This window comes from Stegastes partitus, unplaced genomic scaffold (assembly GCF_000690725.1).
Source record: "Stegastes partitus isolate 25-593 unplaced genomic scaffold, Stegastes_partitus-1.0.2 Scaffold2355, whole genome shotgun sequence".
NCBI classification, from domain to species: domain Eukaryota; kingdom Metazoa; phylum Chordata; class Actinopteri; family Pomacentridae; genus Stegastes; species Stegastes partitus.
The window spans coordinates 24,597-43,463 of record NW_007580086.1 but is presented as its reverse complement, the minus strand read 5'-3'; the positions used below and the strand labels follow the sequence as shown (position 1 = coordinate 43,463).

At 39.0% G+C, this 18,867-nt stretch overlaps 1 protein-coding gene across 4 annotated transcripts in view; it reads left to right on the top strand.

Annotated features, from left to right (window-relative positions):
- Window positions 1-18,867, top strand: part of cdc42bpab (CDC42 binding protein kinase alpha (DMPK-like) b) — a 97,354-nt gene that overhangs the window by 64,035 nt on the left and 14,452 nt on the right. For 2 of the 4 annotated variants that reach the window (XM_008304935.1, XM_008304936.1), the window contains exons 16-28: window positions 853-963; window positions 1,953-2,200; window positions 5,000-5,105; window positions 7,745-7,869; window positions 9,678-9,783; window positions 10,200-10,348; window positions 10,436-10,527; window positions 11,301-11,377; window positions 14,366-14,485; window positions 16,098-16,181; window positions 16,283-16,388; window positions 17,216-17,352; window positions 18,408-18,547. In XM_008304935.1, the coding sequence (XP_008303157.1) occupies window positions 853-963; window positions 1,953-2,200; window positions 5,000-5,105; window positions 7,745-7,869; window positions 9,678-9,783; window positions 10,200-10,348; window positions 10,436-10,527; window positions 11,301-11,377; window positions 14,366-14,485; window positions 16,098-16,181; window positions 16,283-16,388; window positions 17,216-17,352; window positions 18,408-18,547 (1,601 nt within the window). Of the gene's footprint in view, window positions 1-852; window positions 964-1,952; window positions 2,201-2,341; window positions 2,357-4,999; window positions 5,106-7,744; window positions 7,870-9,677; window positions 9,784-10,199; window positions 10,349-10,435; window positions 10,528-11,300; window positions 11,378-13,698; window positions 13,738-14,365; window positions 14,486-16,097; window positions 16,182-16,282; window positions 16,389-17,215; window positions 17,353-18,407; window positions 18,548-18,867 lie in introns of all 4 variants that reach the window. The other 2 variants (XM_008304933.1, XM_008304934.1) reach the window with 2 other exon arrangements.

Genomic DNA, 18,867 nt, shown 5'->3' with positions numbered 1-18,867 from the left:
ACCAATATTGTAGTTTTTGTGGTGCAACATATCATACCTGCTAAATTAGTTATACAAGTTCAACCCAAATAAACCAAAATGATTTTTCTCTCCATTTTTTTAACCAACTATTTCATATTTAAGAAGTATTCTATATGTTTTGTTTTCCATTATTGTGATACAAAACTAAATATAGTTTCTAAAATTATCAATAGTTAACTTCTGCATTTTCAGTTTTTTGTTAATGTGTGCTCAGAGAGGGAACTTTTCCTGACAACTTCTGTGTTTTTCCTTTTTCAACTTACTCATAATATGAGAATATTTTAGCTGCTTGTCCAGTATCACAGATTCTGAATCAATGACATGATGAGAGAAAACTGTGAAAATGGGCAGTTTGTAGAAAAAAAATATCTTGGAAAGCATTTGATATCAAGCTAAAATATCAAAAATGTATTTATACAAATCTAGATTTCATGCTAGGAAAAATTCAAGCTAATCAGAGCTGTATAAGCTGAAATTGCTCTAAAAATGTGATGATTTGAGAACGACCCAATACACATTTTGTTCTTAATAATTATAGAAATATACATATGTTCATATACAGAAAAAATGAAGTGGAAATAAGTCACAAAATCAAATGAAATTAATGTCATTTGCTTTGAAACATTGTTTCTCTTGTGTATCAATGTTTACTTGTAGTAGAAATGTTAAAATCATCCATACTTTTATGTATACCTGTAGTTTTTAGCTATTTTACTTTACATGTATAAAAAAGGTGTCTTTTCTTCTGTCATGCTGATTTGGGTGCATGAGAGGAAAGCTGTGTTGGATTTGTGCTTCCATCCGATCACTGGAGTTTGTGTCTGACATCAGATGGAGGCGCAGGCAGAGGAGCAGTCAGCAGAGACTCAGAAAGAGAAGAAGCTGAGGGAGCGTAATGAGCAGTACAGCCGACAGCTGGAGGAGGAGCTGGAAGGGCTTAAGGTAAGTGTGCAAACACTCACAGCTGAAAGCTAACCTATACTTCCACAGGGTCTCTGCACATCCTTTAAAGACTGACAGTGCAAGCCAAGAGGATTTAGACAGCTGGCAGTTTTTTTTTTCTTTCTGTACTGATACTAAAGCCCCTTTCAGACATGCACTCCTTTCTGTTAATCTGATGGCTTCGTGTATGAATGAAAACCCTGCTCACTTCTGACAAGCAACATTTCTGTATCACGTTCAACACAGCACAAATATGATAAGATAAGATGCCTTTGTTGTCATTGTATTCATAATGCAACAAAACTGCGCGTCCCCATCAGTGGTATTATAAACATAAAACGTCCTCATCAAACACAATCAATCCCACACTATCATGAAAACCATACGACATAGAAAACAACTTTAAAGAATGAACTAAATGCAGTCACATTAAAGCATAAGCACACAACAAGCAACATACTTTGAGCTGTTTGTAGGACTATTTTCTCTGAGTTTATTAAATACCTGCAGCATCAGACAGCTGCAAAATCCACATGAGTGTCTCAAAAACCAAAAAGTTCTGCACATTAATGAACAATAGAAGCAACCTCACTGATTATTCTAAACATAAATTATCTCCGACACAGAGACAGGATCAGGCAAGTCACAGGGTCACAGATGATAAACTAGAGGTCGATTATTTGTTAAATAGTGGATTTAGTTGTAGTTTATTGTTAATTAGTGTGTTATTGTGCATTATTTTCTCGATATGTTGTCCAATGTCTCTCAATATATGACTAATGTTGCGTACTTCCTCTGTCACTGCGACTGGTATGTTTGAATGAAGGAAGATGAATGTAAAAGTGATGACAGAATGCCATCACTTTAACAGAGTGATAAAGGCACCTCAGCTACATATCGTAGTCTAAAAAGAGCCTCAACTCTGCTTTTCACCTTCCTTCTTCTTTACTTTAAAAATTCTCAACAATCTCCTCATTCCCTCCACGCAGGTGAAGCAGGCTGGCTCCTCGGCCACCCCGGCCTCGGCGGACCAGACCCAGGAGGTGGGTCGCTTACGGGGCGAAATGGAGAAGAAAACACTCTATTACGAGCAGGAGTTGGCGCGCAGGGAGGCGCAGCATTGCACTGAGCTGAAGGCCCTGCGCAAAGAGCTGAGGGACGCCGAGAGCCAAAGCCTCACCCTGCAGAAAGAGATCCTGATGCTCAAGGACAAACTGGACAAGACTCGCCGTGAGAGGTGCTTTATCATCTTTCTGTGGACTTTGCTTTAAAACCATTACTTCCATACCACCTGTCTCTTTTTATTCTTGTCCAGTGCAAGTCTTCTGAATTATAATTGTCTAAGTAGTTGTCAATTTTTTTTCTTTTTCTTTTTCAGTGATGATACCATGAGGTAATTACTGTTACTTAGCTTGATCCCCTGAAATGTAGAATTAACTGTGACATGCTATTTTTTTTAAAGAGTTAATCTAGCAACCCATCAGAATGTAGAAGTTGTGTTATCCCTCATCCAGCTAGAGTTGACTTGTTGTCCAGAGGTGTGTACTATGAAGTGAGTTGGCAAAACTTTGTGTTACCTAGCTTTAACCTTAGTCACATATATTGGGTATTACAAAGTTGGCTCTCAGTTTTCTTTTTTTTTTATCAGGCTCTGTACGCGCTCTCATAAAAGAGGGCATTTTAAACATCATTTCACACTTCTTCTGCTTGAAATGAGACTGATTTACTTCAGTCAAGAGGAACAGGTTGTTAAAATGTAGAGCTATAGGAAATATAAAATACTATCACAGTAAAAATGCTGTTACTACAAATAAGGCAAGAGAGTAATGTTTGTAGAAAATTGTTAAATGGTGAGTTAATCTATTTATTTTAAGCCTCAGTGCACTTTTATGCAGCTTCTTATTTTTAATGTGACAGCTGCTACATGACACTCAACAAGTGCATTTCGGTCTGACACTGTCCCATAGTGAAGGATACGTGGGGATTACTTTAGTTTTTATCAAATTAAAGTGAAATTATTGTTATTAATGGAATATTCTCTGTGATAAATACCAACACACTAATCAATTTCCTAATCTGTCTTCTATTAGCTGCAGTACCAGCAGTGTAAAATGGACTTCACAACCAATCATGACCACACATAACGTAACTGCATTTTCTCCATCATCAATTGAATGCATGTGGATTGCCGTGGCAACGTGATGCTTACAGTTGTGTTCTGTTCAGGGGTATTATAAGTGTACAGCTCAACAAGCTGAGAATCTGCATCGCTCACAGAGAATATAGTCAGGAAAAGAATCTGTACAAGGGAGATGCTAAGATTCTCAACGCTAATTTAAATTCCAAACTGAACAGAACCCCTTCTGGAGCAGATTTGTCGCGCAGCATCATTTATTATTGTTGTCTAGCCAAGTTAAAACAGAGCCACCTTCGTGACGTTGAAAAATCTGACTTTAGGCTCAACATACCTCGCCAACTCATTAATCTCGCTTCTTAGTACAACCTTCTGGTGACTCCCTTTTCCACGAGTTCTCAAATACTTTTATTTATGCATCAGATATGATGCATGAATATAAAGAGTTTCATCACAAAGTTGATGTCCACCATGTTTACTTACTAGTGAATGATTATATAGAAGTCTTTTATGTCTCGTTTTGAGTGGTTCTTTTTTTATCTGGTCGCAAACAATTTCAAAAATGGCCTATAGCTTCTCAGAATAAAACCCTCATACATTAGATTTCAAAGCTCACAACAGTGTTTTTCTCTACCCAGCATTGCACAGAGGATAATTTAACGTTTTAAACAGTGGGAGTTTGTTTCTCCCACTGTCGTCAAAGTGCTAGCTCAAGGGGAATTGTTGGATTTATTGCGTCTCTCTCTATAATGTAATATTGTAAGGTCTCGACCTTAATATGTGAATTGCTCCGAGATGACTTATACTGTGAATTGGCACTTTATAAATACAGCTCAATTGAATTAATGCTACAGCTGGAAAATGAAAGGAAACGAAGCAGACACACATTATTGAAACTTTGCCTGCCAAACTCAGTGCAGTATGAAGCTTAATCTCTCAGGAAAGCCTTCTCGTGTTTACTTCAGTTGGTCTCATTCCTGAATCTCAGAATTAGACTTTACAGGAAGGATACTTTACTTATTGTAAACTGTTCTTGTAGTTATTATTATCTGTCCATTTGGCGTGAGTTTCTGAGCTGCTACATAACCTCAACTCATAAATGTTATTAAAAGTTGTAGATGTAAGTGTTAAGATTTCATTTTAGTGCATTGGGCAGCATTTCTGAATGGTGAAATGGACCCAACATACTGTCCAAATGTGCCAACTCAGAAATTATATACCAAGAAATCAAAAGAAGTGACCTTGTTTTCCTGCTGCAGCCCCGTCTGGTACTTGGGGGGCACCTGATCCCGCTTTGAGAACCACTGGTTTAATCAAATTTTAATACAATCTTGTTTTTGTGGAGGAAGCTTTAGAGCTTTGTTTTTGTACCCTGTAGCCTAACCTTCCTGCCTGGTGTTACTGACATAATATTCTCACTGCTTTCTAATTCATTTTTAAACACTGCCCTGTATCAGATTCTAACTGCATTAATGTGTTTGGGCTGAATAATACGTACCTTCTTACTGAGTCTTAGCACAGAGTCTTTGATTTAGTTTTTTTTTTTTGGTGTGTGAGATGTGTAAAGCCTAAAAGCCCACACATGGGAAAAAAAGGTAGGAGGATTGACAAGACTTTCTGAAGGAGGTTGACTCTCAGATATATTAAATGCGTAATATAATCTAGTATGTTGTTTGAATGTAGATTGACTGTACAAGGACCAGCTTTTTAGATTAGGAGGCAAAAAAAAGCAGAAAACTGTTCGCGCAAAACTGAAAATCTCTGCATAAAGTTCTGTTTTTGAAGGATTGATTTAAAAATCATGTTAATATAACAAAAGCCAAGTTGGATTTGCAGTTGAGAATCATGGCGAAGTAATAATAAGTGTATACAAATTTACCAGTCTGTGTCTCTTTATTCCAGCCAAAGCGAGCGGGAAGAGTTTGAGACGGAGTACAAGCAGAAGTACGAGAGGGAAAGAGTCCTGCTCACTGAAGAGAACAAGAAGCTGTCCAGTGAACTTGACAAGGTACAGTACTTGTTCACACGTCTACAACAAGTCAGATTTCTCTTTCTCTCAGCCTTTGTAACTCTTTGTTTTCATAATTTTCTGTCGTGCTTTCTCAGCTTTGTAGCAATCTGTTGATCCGTCTAACGCACACGCAGAAAAACACAATTCTTTAACCCCAGGTAACCCCTATCGGACCGCTCGAGCTCTTTCATCGCATTCCTCCCTCCGCCCCCTCGCTCCCGGCAATGCCAAAGAAATCACTGTTCAATAACCCCCGTAAAAACACCCTGTAGCCTCCTACACAGTCAGATGGAATGACGCTCTGGATCGTTCTCTGTTGACTTTGGAGATCTGTCTTGGAAGTTCAAAAAGGCCCCCAATTTAAACAATGTCTAATAAGCTGGAGACGTTTTGACATATGGAATATAAAATGTAAGAGTGTTGTTTTTACAGTCTGCCACTGATAAAATGCAGAACGTCTCGATGAAATAGACATGATATGGGTGCTACTGGAGTTATAGTTATTTAATGTATTGTTCTGTTATTTCATGCACTGAAAAATTATATTGTTTAAAAGCCTTCGAGAAGGATTAGATCTGTCTGTATTCTGGTATTAGCACAAAATAGCTCAATACATTTTGGAGCGAGTGAAAATATTATTGTTTGACTAGTCTTCTCTTTCAAAGGAGGCTCCTGATTTCAACACTGTTTGCTTAGTAGCGAAATCAAACCACTCCATCTTCAAATCTAACGCCTTTTTGTGTTTGTTTTTACTAAAGGAGAATGAATAGGCGGGCCTCTGTAATTTAATTTCTGCTGTTGACAGGATTAAATTGGTGATAAATGGGCAGAGCGTTGGCCAGGGTTTGGAAATCAGCAGGAGTTTATGATATTGCGCCTCTTCGCTTTCTTCTCCAAAATTTCTCAAAATTATTTTTTCTTTGAGGCCTCCTTGTACATGTTGTATAACCTGTATTCATCAGACTCTCTGAACTGCCATGTTTTCACAAGTAGATGCTTTTATAGCATTATTTATGTCCCCAAATTCCTACATAAGGTTGCACGTTCTGCCACACTGGCGTGCATTTCATACTGCTGAACTTCAAGAAGTTCCGCGGTTAAAATATGCAGATAAAATCATAACCAGTCCTGGAACTCAGGCTGAAAGAGGACCCGTTAAAAATATATTTCTGCGGTTGTCTGTGCTGTCACTGCAGAGCCTTGTAATCAAATACATAGAGAGGGAATGGTTGGATGTGAAGTTAGATGCTTATTTCATAGTGTTTGTGTTTTTCCCGATGGCTCGAAGCTTTTTCTTCAACACTGACGTTATTTTGTGTCCTTAAATGTACTCACAGATGCTTCGAACGAGAGAGAATTGCAAAACAATGTTATATTACTGTCTTAGCTTGTTCATTACATCACAGTCTTGACAAGACGCTAGATGTGCCCTCAAAGTGAGGTATTTAAGCAAACAAAAGGGCAGTTTGAGACTTGTAATGGTGTCGACATGGTTAGTCTTCACACACTTCTCATATTAAAGAGCCCATATCGTGCTTTTTGCGTTGATCCCTTTACTTCTGTGTGTTATTTCGCTGTCTTCTGTGATGGTCTGCAAACTTACAAAGCCCAAAGTCAACACCGAAGGAAGTTATTCTCTCTCTCAGTAAACTCTGCTTCTTACCTGTTGAAGTCCAGACTTTTCTTCCATTACTACTCAGCATCACCATGTGCTTAACCAGCCTAGAATGGGCAGCCTCCTCACAGTCCACCATTGTAACATCACTAGAGCTACTTTTGCGAAGGTATTGACACATAACCAGACCCAATTGAACTGTGTCAATGCTGGAGAATGGACTGCATGTTTGTATTTCTAATCAGAATCGGGAATAGTTTGTGAGCTCTGTCATTAAAGAACCAAGCAGGCTACTTATTGCACGATCTGAATCTTTGGCACATTCTGTATTAATCGGTAGTATTTCTTACAACCAAGCAACCCAGTTAACATGAGTGATTGTGTGATGAGCACTTTTACGATAGCATGCACAGTGGGAATTTTGAAAATAGAGCTAAAACACTTGTCTGGATGGAGATTGTTTTCTTTTTTTAAGATGAAAACCAATTAGTGTGGATGTAGCCAGAGGATGAGGAGAGATTATGCAGCAATGTGCAGTATAAGGAAAAATAATGCAATTTTAATCATTAAGGTCAGCCTATTCTAGCAGATCCTAAAAATATAATTATAAACTCATAAGTGTGCATGATATGGGCCCTTTAAAGAATTCCACTTTACAAGTGTCCTTGTCTTTAGCTAGCAAGTATGTGTTTGAGTACACACACCTCTTTAGTAGCTCTGTGGTCCTGTATGATGGACCATCTGGGAGCTGAATCATAAAATCTGTCTTCAACAATATAGAAATTAATTTTACATGTGTATATACTGAAGCAGTCATCGTGTGCAAGCCTGAGCACCTTCGCAGTCACACAGCAACTGTTAGACTCATTACACAGTATGGTTTTCTAATGTAAAGTCGTGGTGTTGATGTATATGTCAGCCCATTTAACAGGTGTCAGACTCCAACTCATGACAGCTTTACGGTTAAACACGTTTTTATAATGTGTTTTATGTGATCTTCTGTGTGTGCCTCCTCCTTCAGCTGACCAGCATGTTCGAGAAGGTGAACAGCTCCAACCGGCAGCTGGAGGATGAGATGAGGGAGCTGGCTGATAAAAAGGAGAGCGTCGCTCACTGGGAGGCCCAGATCACAGAAATCATCCAGTGGTAAAGACACACAACACACTCACGCCTAAAAAGCTAAACGCATGGCACACAGTAACCTTCTCAAATGTCCCAAATACTTGCTGAGGCATATACTTTCCCACTGATTGTATAGCACAGAGTGAAAGACGGCTATATTCAGCCTCGCAAAGTGCAAACAGACACACACGCACACACAGTCTTTCTAGTAGCATATTGGGTTCCTCCTGACAGTACAACTACAGCATTTCTCACATACCTTTGAAGATCGTAGAGCTACTTGACCCTCCCTTCCTCTCAGATCACTTCCCATTGCAGCTGACACCTCGCCAGCTGCTCGGCCTCCTTCTGTTGGACGAGCCTGCAGTCTCTACATAGCACACATACCACACACACACACACATGCACACACACACAATGCATGCAGAGATGCAGGCACTTGCACATTCCCAACATGCATGTACAAATGTAGTCTGGAAACTATGCGTAAAATGATTTAGTGATCAGCGTTGCCCCCTGGTGGCGGCCACAGGGGACTGCACAAGGAAATAAGATTACAGTGGTCAAAATATACAAGTAATCCTCTTATGTTCTGACGTTTGAATATGAAAAATTATGTGCAACTTTAAGTTTCAGGGTTCATGCATGTGAAAGTCAGAATATGTACAAGCAGGGTCAGTTTAAGTTCATACTTTGTGTTTATTCTAGCCGGGTGTTGAGGATTACGGAGGAACAAAAGCTACCTGCAGGCTGAACATGTGTCCATGTTTCTTTGTGTTTGTGTGTGTAGCTAGTAATAAGTGTGTTTTTAAGTCACAGCATCTTAAGTAGAGTTATGTCAAATCGTCTTAAAGGCAGTGTTGACATTTTTTGCATGTTCGTTTGTTTTCCATCCTTTTGCTGAAGGATGTTTGTAGAAAGGTTAAAGTAACTTGTCACAGCTCTGAATGACAGACAGTGGAAAACTGTTGTAGTGTGTGTATGTATTTAGGCTAAAAACAAGTTAATGTACTGTCAAAACAGTAGGGCTGATAGATTGGTTGGTCTGTGATGCTCATATCTGACCAAACTCTCACCGGTCAGGCAGTCGCCAATGTTGTTTTCATAAATAGAAAAAAATGCTACATCACCAACCTTCCATTATTTTTGGTGGCGGGAGGACCAGACTACCTATAAACACCCCGTTTGTTTTCACAACTTTGAACTCACTCAACTTGATGAAGAATATTAGGTCTAACTCATTTAATGTTTACTGAACTTTTACTGTGAGTTGGCTCCAAATGAACTGACTCCCTGTAAAAAAATAAAAATAAAAAAAATGCTGTCATTGTGCCTGCAAGTTGTTAAATCCGATCAACAAAAAGTGTGAACTTTGCGAACAACCAACATGTCAGATCATCTAATGCACATTATGTTTTTCAATAGTTATCGTGCTTGTATTACAAGTTGATGTAGATCTTTTTTAAGGAATTCATATGGGCAAATGCTCGCTGATCTGTTCAGAATCTATTGTTATTGTTTCAGTACATACTAACCAAGTTAAAGTAATTTAATGCGCTGCAGATACTAGTTTTTTGTGTTTATTTATAATTCATTTAGACTACTAAGACTAGCAGATACAGCGTACTTTTACTTAATTTAGACACAATATTTAAGATGTTTCTTGTTTTGTTTTTTAATATGAAAAATCAATTGGCCGACAAGTAGGTACAAGATTTCCTCTGATCGACTACAGCACTACAAAACTGTTATGATCAGATTTCGGCCTTTAGGGAGTATGTCTTTCAAAAATATTTGCATGTATAGTAATGCAGTGTGTGTGTTTGCTGCAGGGTGAGTGATGAGAAGGATGCTAGAGGCTACCTGCAGGCTCTGGCCACTAAGATGACAGAAGAGCTGGAGGGATTAAGAAGCACCAGTTTGGGAGCAAGAGCCACGGTAAGATAAACACACAAGCACCGTTTCCATTTGCTGCAGATTTGGCCTTGTTATTGTTGATAGGCAAGCATTTGTTGATTATAAATTGTAAAGACAATAAACCTACAGTGTGACTTAAATGTATATCGTGTAATATTTCATTATCATGTGTCAGTATCATTCCCTGGATTACTTCTTACTTTTCTATTCTAGTCTTATTTTAGCTTTCTTATTTTTATTTTCAGTAATGCATCGTACTTCCTGGGAGATTAAAGGCTGTATCATATCTTGTCTGCTTTATCTTATAAAACAAGTCACCGCTAATACAATAATAGAATTTGCTTTGCATGTGTCTCTTTTCTCCTTTCAGCCCCTGCTTTTGCTCTTAAACTTTGTCATTCACTAACTTTTAGCTCTTTTTTTTAACCCCGTCTCAGGACATGCCGTGGAAGATGCGCCGTTTCGCCAAGTTGGACATGTCGGCACGTCTGGAGCTGCAGTCGGCTTTGGACACTGAGATCAGAGCCAAGCAGAGCATCCAGGACGAACTGAACAAAGTCAAGGCCAACAGCATTTCCACAGAATGGTACCTTTACTTGACTATAACAGCTGAATAATAACGGACGACTACTGCTGAACAATATCTGATGCATCATTGCCTCTGATCCACCAGTAAACTGCAGGAGGTGGAGAGTAAAAACCAGGAACTCCTGGCTGAGATCGACCGGCTGAAAAAGGAGACAGAGGAGCTGCGGCTACGAAGAGGTAAATACAACAATAAAACACACAAGAATGACATGGAAAAAGCTGTTTTTGTTTACCACATAGGATGCAGTATATTGGATTCCCTCATATTTTCCTAATCATTTTGGTCAGCCGCTGATGCTAAGACCAACATCTGCACGTATTTATTCCACCTAATTGCAGAGAACATCAGATGTCTCCTGTAGCTTAATTAACATTTAATTATTGTCAAGGCAGGTGCAGATATAACATACGATGCTTTTTAAATGTCCACATTCACTGAGCAATATAAGAAAACTACTTCAACTTACACATAAAACGTGCCATATTTATTTTTGTGTAACATTTACTTGTCATGCTTTACACACTTTTTAATTTGGGGCCCCCTAAACTGCTAATGACAAAGTGATGCAAACAAAAAGACTAATTTTGCATTCCAGTTATGTTTTTGTCCATACACAGTGGTGATGATATAAGTGTACTTTGTCTCTGTGCATTGTGTGCTGTGTGTAAATGGACACTGCACACTCTGAAACTTTTCGTGAAAGATTATCTGAGTAAAAGAGGGTTTTGCCACACTCAACAGAACCAAATTAGAGGGTTTTACGTCAGTCACCACATTTGAGAAATAAAATCATGTGCTACGTTCACGGAAATGTATTGTTTCTGAGGTCATATGAGCCCACCCCCCCTTTCTTAGAAACAGTCCTGTGACTCATTTTGTTTAAGTCACCCTTTGATGTTTTAATATCACGTACTTAACCGTGGTTGTGTTATTTGTTCTGTGTCTATAGGTGTCAAGCACCAGGATTCCCAGAATTCCTTCTTGGCTTTTCTCAACGCCCCCACTTCAGCCCTCGATCAGTTCGATGTAAGTATTCAAGAAAAAAAAGCCTTTATCAGCCTTCAATTAAAGATTTACAATCGTGTCCAACTTTGAAATAGATTTCATTGGTTCAGTTTTTTCTTCATGTTTTTATTATTTTTGTTCACATGATTTTTTTCCCCCTATGTCTTTATTTTTGTTTTATCTTTTTGGTTGTTGTTTTTTTTCTTGCTTCACTCTCTGCTACATCAGGACTCTTATTCCTCATCCTCATCTTCTTTAATTGAGTTTTGGGAAGATGTAAGTTTATCTTGGTCAGGTGGAGGACCGTGTGTGTGTGTGTGTGTGTAATGTATATGTAACTGTAGCTGTAGGACTGTGGGCATTAATACTAGATGAGAAGGACAGTATAGATGTATGTATGTGCATACTGTGTGTGTTGCTGCCAGGATCAACTGTGGATCAACTGGAAAAATGTCATTTTAACAAGAAATTAATCTTATTTTTCTTAAAACAAAACAGCAGACAAAAACATCCATTACATATGATATTTTACAGCATTTTTTTTTACAGCAATTGCTTTGGTCAGAGTAGAATTATCTGACCCTGTTTGTCTTTGCTTTAAGAAAATAAGATGCTTCTCTAGTTACACCGTAACACTTGTTATGGTGGACATTTTTGCAGTGTGCTGCCTTTTGTATTTAGGTGCTTACTAGGCCTCATAGGTTAGTGGACTGTTTGAATGGCTCTACTTCTGCTTTTTTTTAGTGCTAGGACTGAATAGAACCAGGTTGATCACATTATTTATATTCTTCATTTCCTGTTATTCATGATTTTTCATTATTTAGACAGAACTTGAGTTGTCACTGTGCTCCGTACTGACTTTCCCAAGCTGCTCCCTTCTCATTGCCATGTGTATTTTTATCATTAGCACCCATCCATTCCTTTCAGTCTCTGTCCTGAGTTCAACCCTCGTGGACAAACAGTAGTGTAATGCAGTGCTTCCCAACCAGGGGTGCCTGAGCCCCGAGGTGACGCTTAAATTGGAAAACTCAGCTGACTCAAGTAACTCAACCGAAACATAGAAATTGTGGCTTAACCCTCTGAAACCCAACAGCTGGAGGCAGGTTTGAAAGGCATGTTATCTTTAGAAAATTGCCATTTATCAGAGACAGCATGTAAAAAAAAGAATGAATTATCACTTTTTCAACTTTCCTTTCCATATCTGTGAATGAATCGGGTAGGCTGTGCGGTTGCAACTGGAAAATGATCCACATCTAAGCTTAAATTTGCGATATTTCATCTAAATAATTTTATTCTGCATGTCTTATTTAAAACTCACCAAAAATAAACTCACGCCTGTGAAACACTAAAAAAATCTGCTGTCCCCACCCAACTGAGAAGCTATGACTGAAAAACTGTGACCAACAGTGACAAAAATTCAGGAAATATTCAGCAGGCTTTGTTTAAACAGAGTGGATTGGAGACAAGTGCATAAACATTTGAGAGCTTGAGAGGAGAACACAGCATACTTGATAAATAAAATAAATGCAGCATGGCTCAAAATGGTATACAGAGCAGCAAGTTGTTGGAAGATCCATTCAGCATGGTGAAATAGCTTTCTACAGTTGGTATGCAGAGTAGTGTGAAAAAGGCCTATTTTGAGAGGCTGTAAAAATGGAAATAGTGATTTATCTATAGTCTGTAGAGTCTCCAGTTTTCTTAGTATTAGTCACACATGCAGGCACTTGACAAATTGTTTAAAAAGTTCCAAGTTTTTTCTGTTTTTGTAGAAATACATAATCAAAAAAATTCAATTTTCATTTTATCTTACTTGTGAGTTATGGCATAATAACTGTGTCCTTCTGCACAGTTGTACTACTTGTCGCCATGATTGTCCTGTTTCCATAGAGATGCAGGAAAGTTGAGCAAAAAATGTCCATAAATTCTTTTGGGTTCAGAGGGTTAGCTAGAGAAGTATATCCATATATTTGTGTCATGTGGCGAAATATGATTACAAATTGGTGTGATTGTCAGTAAATTTACAACAACCAGAATGAGGCAGTTGCACATCAACACGTATGTCAAACACCAAGGATAGCAAGCCGAAAGATCATAGATAAACAGCTGAACTGGTTATCTAAAAGTTAATAAATGGCTCTATATTGAGTTTATTGTGCTGTTGAGGCAGTGCTACATCAGAAACTGAAGGTTGGGAACCACTGGTCTAATATAACACAGCTACCATTTCCATGTTTCTCCCTCAGCCTGTTTGAATATGTGTTCATGTGTGTTAGAAAGCCTTTCTGACGTTCACTCATCTCTGTGTCTCTGCCACTCTCTTGCCTCTCCTCCTGCCACTGAAGCGCTCGCCATCCGTTGGCCCAACTAGCAAAGGCAGACGTGTAAGCACCATCACAGCGCTCTGAGATCTTACCAAGCCTTTATCAATGTGCTGATGTTTAATTCGTGTGTGCGTGTCCTGTGTGTTCACTGTGGCTGTCTGATTGCATGGCAGGGGGTTCTGAAAAACTTTTTTGTGTGTTCTCAAAAGTGTTAATGTTTGATTTTTTTTTGTATTTTATCTGTATGTGGTATTGCTATGTGTGCATTGGTGTCCTTGTGTTTATTTTATTTTTATTTGTGAATGGCCATGCATGGTTTATGGTTTATGCTTGTGGTGTTTTAAGTTGGCATGGTCATCGGGCTGGGATGTGTTGTTGTACATGGGGGTGCAGTAAAGTTGTGGTCAGTTTTCCTCTGTAGCTGTGACGGTTCTGTGGATATGACGCATATCTTGACCACAATATCTCTTCATTGTGTTTTCCACTGGTGTATTTTGGTGCTTGTCCTTCTCTGTATGCATGGATGCTGCATATTGATCTCCTAATATGGTTTAACTAACACGGTTTCCTCTTTCCCTCTGTCTCCATCCCTTCCTCATCACTGTTTCTTCCTCCCATCCTCCTCATCTTCCCTTTGTGTCGATCTTTTCTTACCTGTCTCTCCTGCTCCCTGACTCTCTCTCTTCAGGTGGACTCTATGGATAACTTCACCCCCTCCAACACTCCATCTCGGGAAGATGACCCTAAATCCCACCTCAAGTCCCGCTCACGTTCACCCTCCATGGCTAGTGATATGGAGCCCATAGAGGTCAGATAATCCCCAAGTCTGGGCAAAAAAACTCTAGTGTTGTTGACTACAACCACAAAGACTCAGCCACTTCCCCAGACTTTGAGCACAAGGGTACATCTGAATGACTATTGGTTACCTGTTTAAGGTCTTAGCAGCCACTCCATCTGTAAAGCCCCTCAGACATGGACTCCTTTCCATTTTAGGGACAGCATCTGAACATGCCACCTTTATGGCAGCAATCCTACTAGGTCTGACCTAGTAACAGTTTCATATCACTTTCAACATGGTACAAGTCTGAACTGATGTCATGGCATCAATGAATAACTACCCAAAATCGACAAGTTATTTTAGCTCCAATTTTGGAGACACAGTTTGCATGCCAAAATCACAAAACATTTTTCTTGTTCACTTTATTCTACAATTTCACATCTATTGCAAACTGAATTGTACATTTAAAAAAAAAAAAAAAAAAAGATCATGATTAGGACAGAGACTAGTGGATCAGAATAATGAGGCTCATCAATATTCAAGGTTTTGACAAAACACTAACAGGAGTGGAAGTTTGTTGCTTCCAGCTATTTTTTTGGAGTCTTTCTTCTTAGTTTATTAAATACCCGCAGCATCCGACAGCAGCAGGATCCATATGAGAGTCTCCAAAGAGAGAGCTAAACAGCAACAACATTAAACAACAGCAATAACTTCATTAATTAGTCATGATCACAAATTATCCCAACATAGAGACAGGATCAATCAGAATCTAACGACTAGTCACACTGTGAACTTTTCCTCACGTTAGACAGGTGAGCTACAGTTTGAAATGTATGATTTCATAGCTGATTTGGATTTAGTTCTTTATTTGTTAGTGCATTACATTGGGTTTGTCTTAATGTACTTGTGAGGAGCATTAACGTAAATGCGCCCTTTATCTTAATGACAGAAGGCAGTCACTTTAGCAAGCACTGTTGCCTCTTCTATGTTGACTCGCTTGACATTAGAATGCTGCCTAAAAACTCTCCATCTATGTTTGGCATGTTGAAGGTCAACAAGAGCATACTCCCACATATTTAAATCGACAATTTGCAATTACATGTTTCGCCGAAACTTCTCAATTCACAAAGCTCGGACTGTCAAGTCGGTCATCCGTTGTGAATTTGAAGTGATTTAATTAAGGAGAAATGCGAGGAAGCAGCAGCACATTGATAGGAATGAGAACACTGACTGGGGCCGGTAATTCTAAATTAAACTCAGCTCCTGTTAAATATGGTGCAGAAAGTGAATACCAGTGTCCTATCGCTGAGCTTTCTGAACGGTGTTCACAACTGAAGAAAGTGCTTGTGAACCACAGTTGGAGAAGATACAACTTCATGACCTTGATATATACATTTTCTACTCATATGATCCTCTGGGAAACTAGATCAATTTTACTTGCAAAATCTACACATTTGCCCCAATATGACAAACTGTTTTCCCTTCACCTCCACTTTTACCTGTGAAGTCTGTCACAGAATTCTTGCTTAAGCTTGTTCTTGGGAAGCTTTGGCCTCGGTGCCTGTTTACACTAATTTATTGGAGAAACCACAACCGGCGCAAAGTCATGAATCTCACCACTCAATGTTTTTGTGTCTTGCAGTTGATAGACCATCCGCCTCGTACAGTTCAGACCCCCACCATGCGCTCAGGAGGCTACGGCAGCATTGGACGCTCCTCGCCTAAAGTTAGACATTGTCCTGCGGTGTCACGATTCACTGTTGCTTCGTGTTATTATGTTTCATAACCGCTGATTATGTCTCTCTTGCTCATTCGCGTCCTCTGCAGCCCAAAGCACATCAGTTCGTAGTGAAGTCATTCAACACGCCCACTAAGTGTAACCAGTGCACCTCCCTCATGGTGGGACTCATTCGTCAAGGTTGTACGTGCGAAGGTAAGAAAAGGAAAGGAATAGAAACTGTTTAAGGTTGCAAACACTATTGACTGTCTACTAATCAAGAAAGACACGTAGTCGATATTTGGAGCTGATATACATTAAATCTTTTATATTAGCAGCATGTGATGAAAGGAAACCTGTCATTCATAACTAGGCTTCTTTATTAATATGGATTATTATAACTAAAAATGTGCAGCAGGAATAGGGGTGATGACATTAGGACTTTCTGCTCTGTTCACTGTGAGATTGATTTATTGAGATTCGTCAGTTTGTTTCCTGCTGTTCTTCTCTGTTTCGTTAATCTTTCGCTGTTCTGTCATTTTTATTGTCCACTAAGGCCCAAATCCTAAAGCAGTATTTGTTTCACATACTGTTTTGAGGTCACCTGCAGCTGCCTTCAGTAGTCAATCTTGTGATTTGTGGCTGTGCTTCTTGTTCAGTTTTTACAGGTTGTGTCTCTGCTAGACAGTTGTGTCTGTCAGTTTAAACAGATTGCCGATGTTCATCTTGCTTTAGAAAGATGTTATGGGTACTCCAAATAGCGTTAGCAACAGGCCAAGAGGCACAGCACACCTCTTAGTGATAGCCTTAAGCTAGCACCGTCGGCAAAATAATTTCTGTGTGATTGGCTAGGCTTATTATTGCTAGATCCTTACTGAGGATGTGCATATTTTTTGCTTTTATGATGATTCCTGTTCATATAGTTTCAAGCTAACGTTAAAAACATAATCAGGAAAATTTAACATCGGAACCGAACCACCAGTTTAAATGTTGTAACAATGTGCTTTTTATTGACCCGTGTCCTTCTGTCTCCTTGTGTACAGTGTGTAATTTCTCCTGCCATGTAACATGTGCGGACAAGGCTCCAGCTGTGTGTCCGGTGCCTCAAGACCAGACCAAGGGTCCGCTGGGCATCGACCCACAGAGGGGCATCGGTACGGCGTACGAAGGGCACGTCAGGGTGAGTGAGAGGCTTTATGCTGTCTTTAGCTTCAGGTGGTTGAAATGAGGAAGTGAAGTGTTTAGATACCTCGAGACACTGAGCTGTTTATTGAATCTGAACCTAAATACATCTGACTTTCACTTTTCCTACCGTCCTCCTACACTCACATAAACATGAAATACAACTTTTGGTGCACACTTAATTGTCAGCTTTTATTTATACTCAGAGTACATGAAGATAGAAAGGCTTCATTTCAATGTACCTGAATAAGAGAATAAAAGATGTGGACACACAGATAAAATTTGATAACAATAATTTTTTAAAAGACAAAGTTAGTTAAATAAAAACACGAATTGGTACACTTAAGTTTTAGAAACAAATGAGTCAACTACAACCAGAGCAGCTGGGGTTAAAACAGGACAAAATTAAAAACATGAACAAGTCAAGCTTTAGACTGTTTCGCAAATTATTCCATGTTGCAGGTTCACAGTGAATAAAACCGGATTTTTCAAATTCAGTAAAAAAATTACAAAAATAAAACAAATATGCCACCTGCAGCGTAATCCAGTCACCTGAGTGTGTTTGGTAAGAGCCTGCATTGAAAGACAGTAGTGATGAGGTAAAGGGAAAAAAACAGCGGCAGCCTCATAAATAAAAAAAAGCTCAGCGTCTATCACACCTTACAGAGAGCGAGGGCCATCCAACTTTAGTACATAGCTCACAATAATGACTGTTATAAATCTTAGTGCAGAATGATAAACAACATCCAGTGGCTTCAGAGTTGCTGATTCATGTATAAGATTTCACTGTTATCCAATAAGTGTTGATGATAATTTATTCCCCTTTAAAAAAAAAAAAAAAAGACAGTTTTTTGAGGTAGTTTAATCACCAGTGCTGACACATGAAGCTTAAAAGTGAGTTTCTCATCGATCAAAATGCCCAAATATTTCTACTCTGAGCACTGTCAATATTTGTGGCATTCAGAGTCGAAATGACAAGACTGTCAGAATCAATGTTTGAGGATTCTTGTTGTAGCAGCTCTCAGATAAACCGGGTCTCTGCGTCTGTTCCAGGTGCCCAAACCAACAGGGGTGAAGAAAGGTTGGCAGAGAGCGATGGCTGTGGTCTGTGACTTCAAACTGTTCCTCTATGAACTGGGAGAAGGAAAAGCAACACAACCAAGTGTAGTAGTCAGCCAAGTCATAGATATGAGGTAAGAGAGGTACTACGAGCTTCTTGTGGTATGAGATGGAATGTCATTTGTTTTGTTGTTTGAAGCAAAAGATTTACTGGCTCCATCTTAGCTTTTTTTTGTCTTCTATGATAGTTAACAGAACATGAGATAAAACGAGACTTATCAAAGCATCATATTGGATTTTTTCCCTGTTTTCTGATGTCTTCAGACCAAATAATTGGGCGAACAAATTGACAGAATTAATCAGTTGTGAAAATACATATTCAGCAGTTGCAGCTCTGATGAATACTCCCTTAAAATACTTGGAATTTGCACATGAACCTTCAGTCCAGGATGGT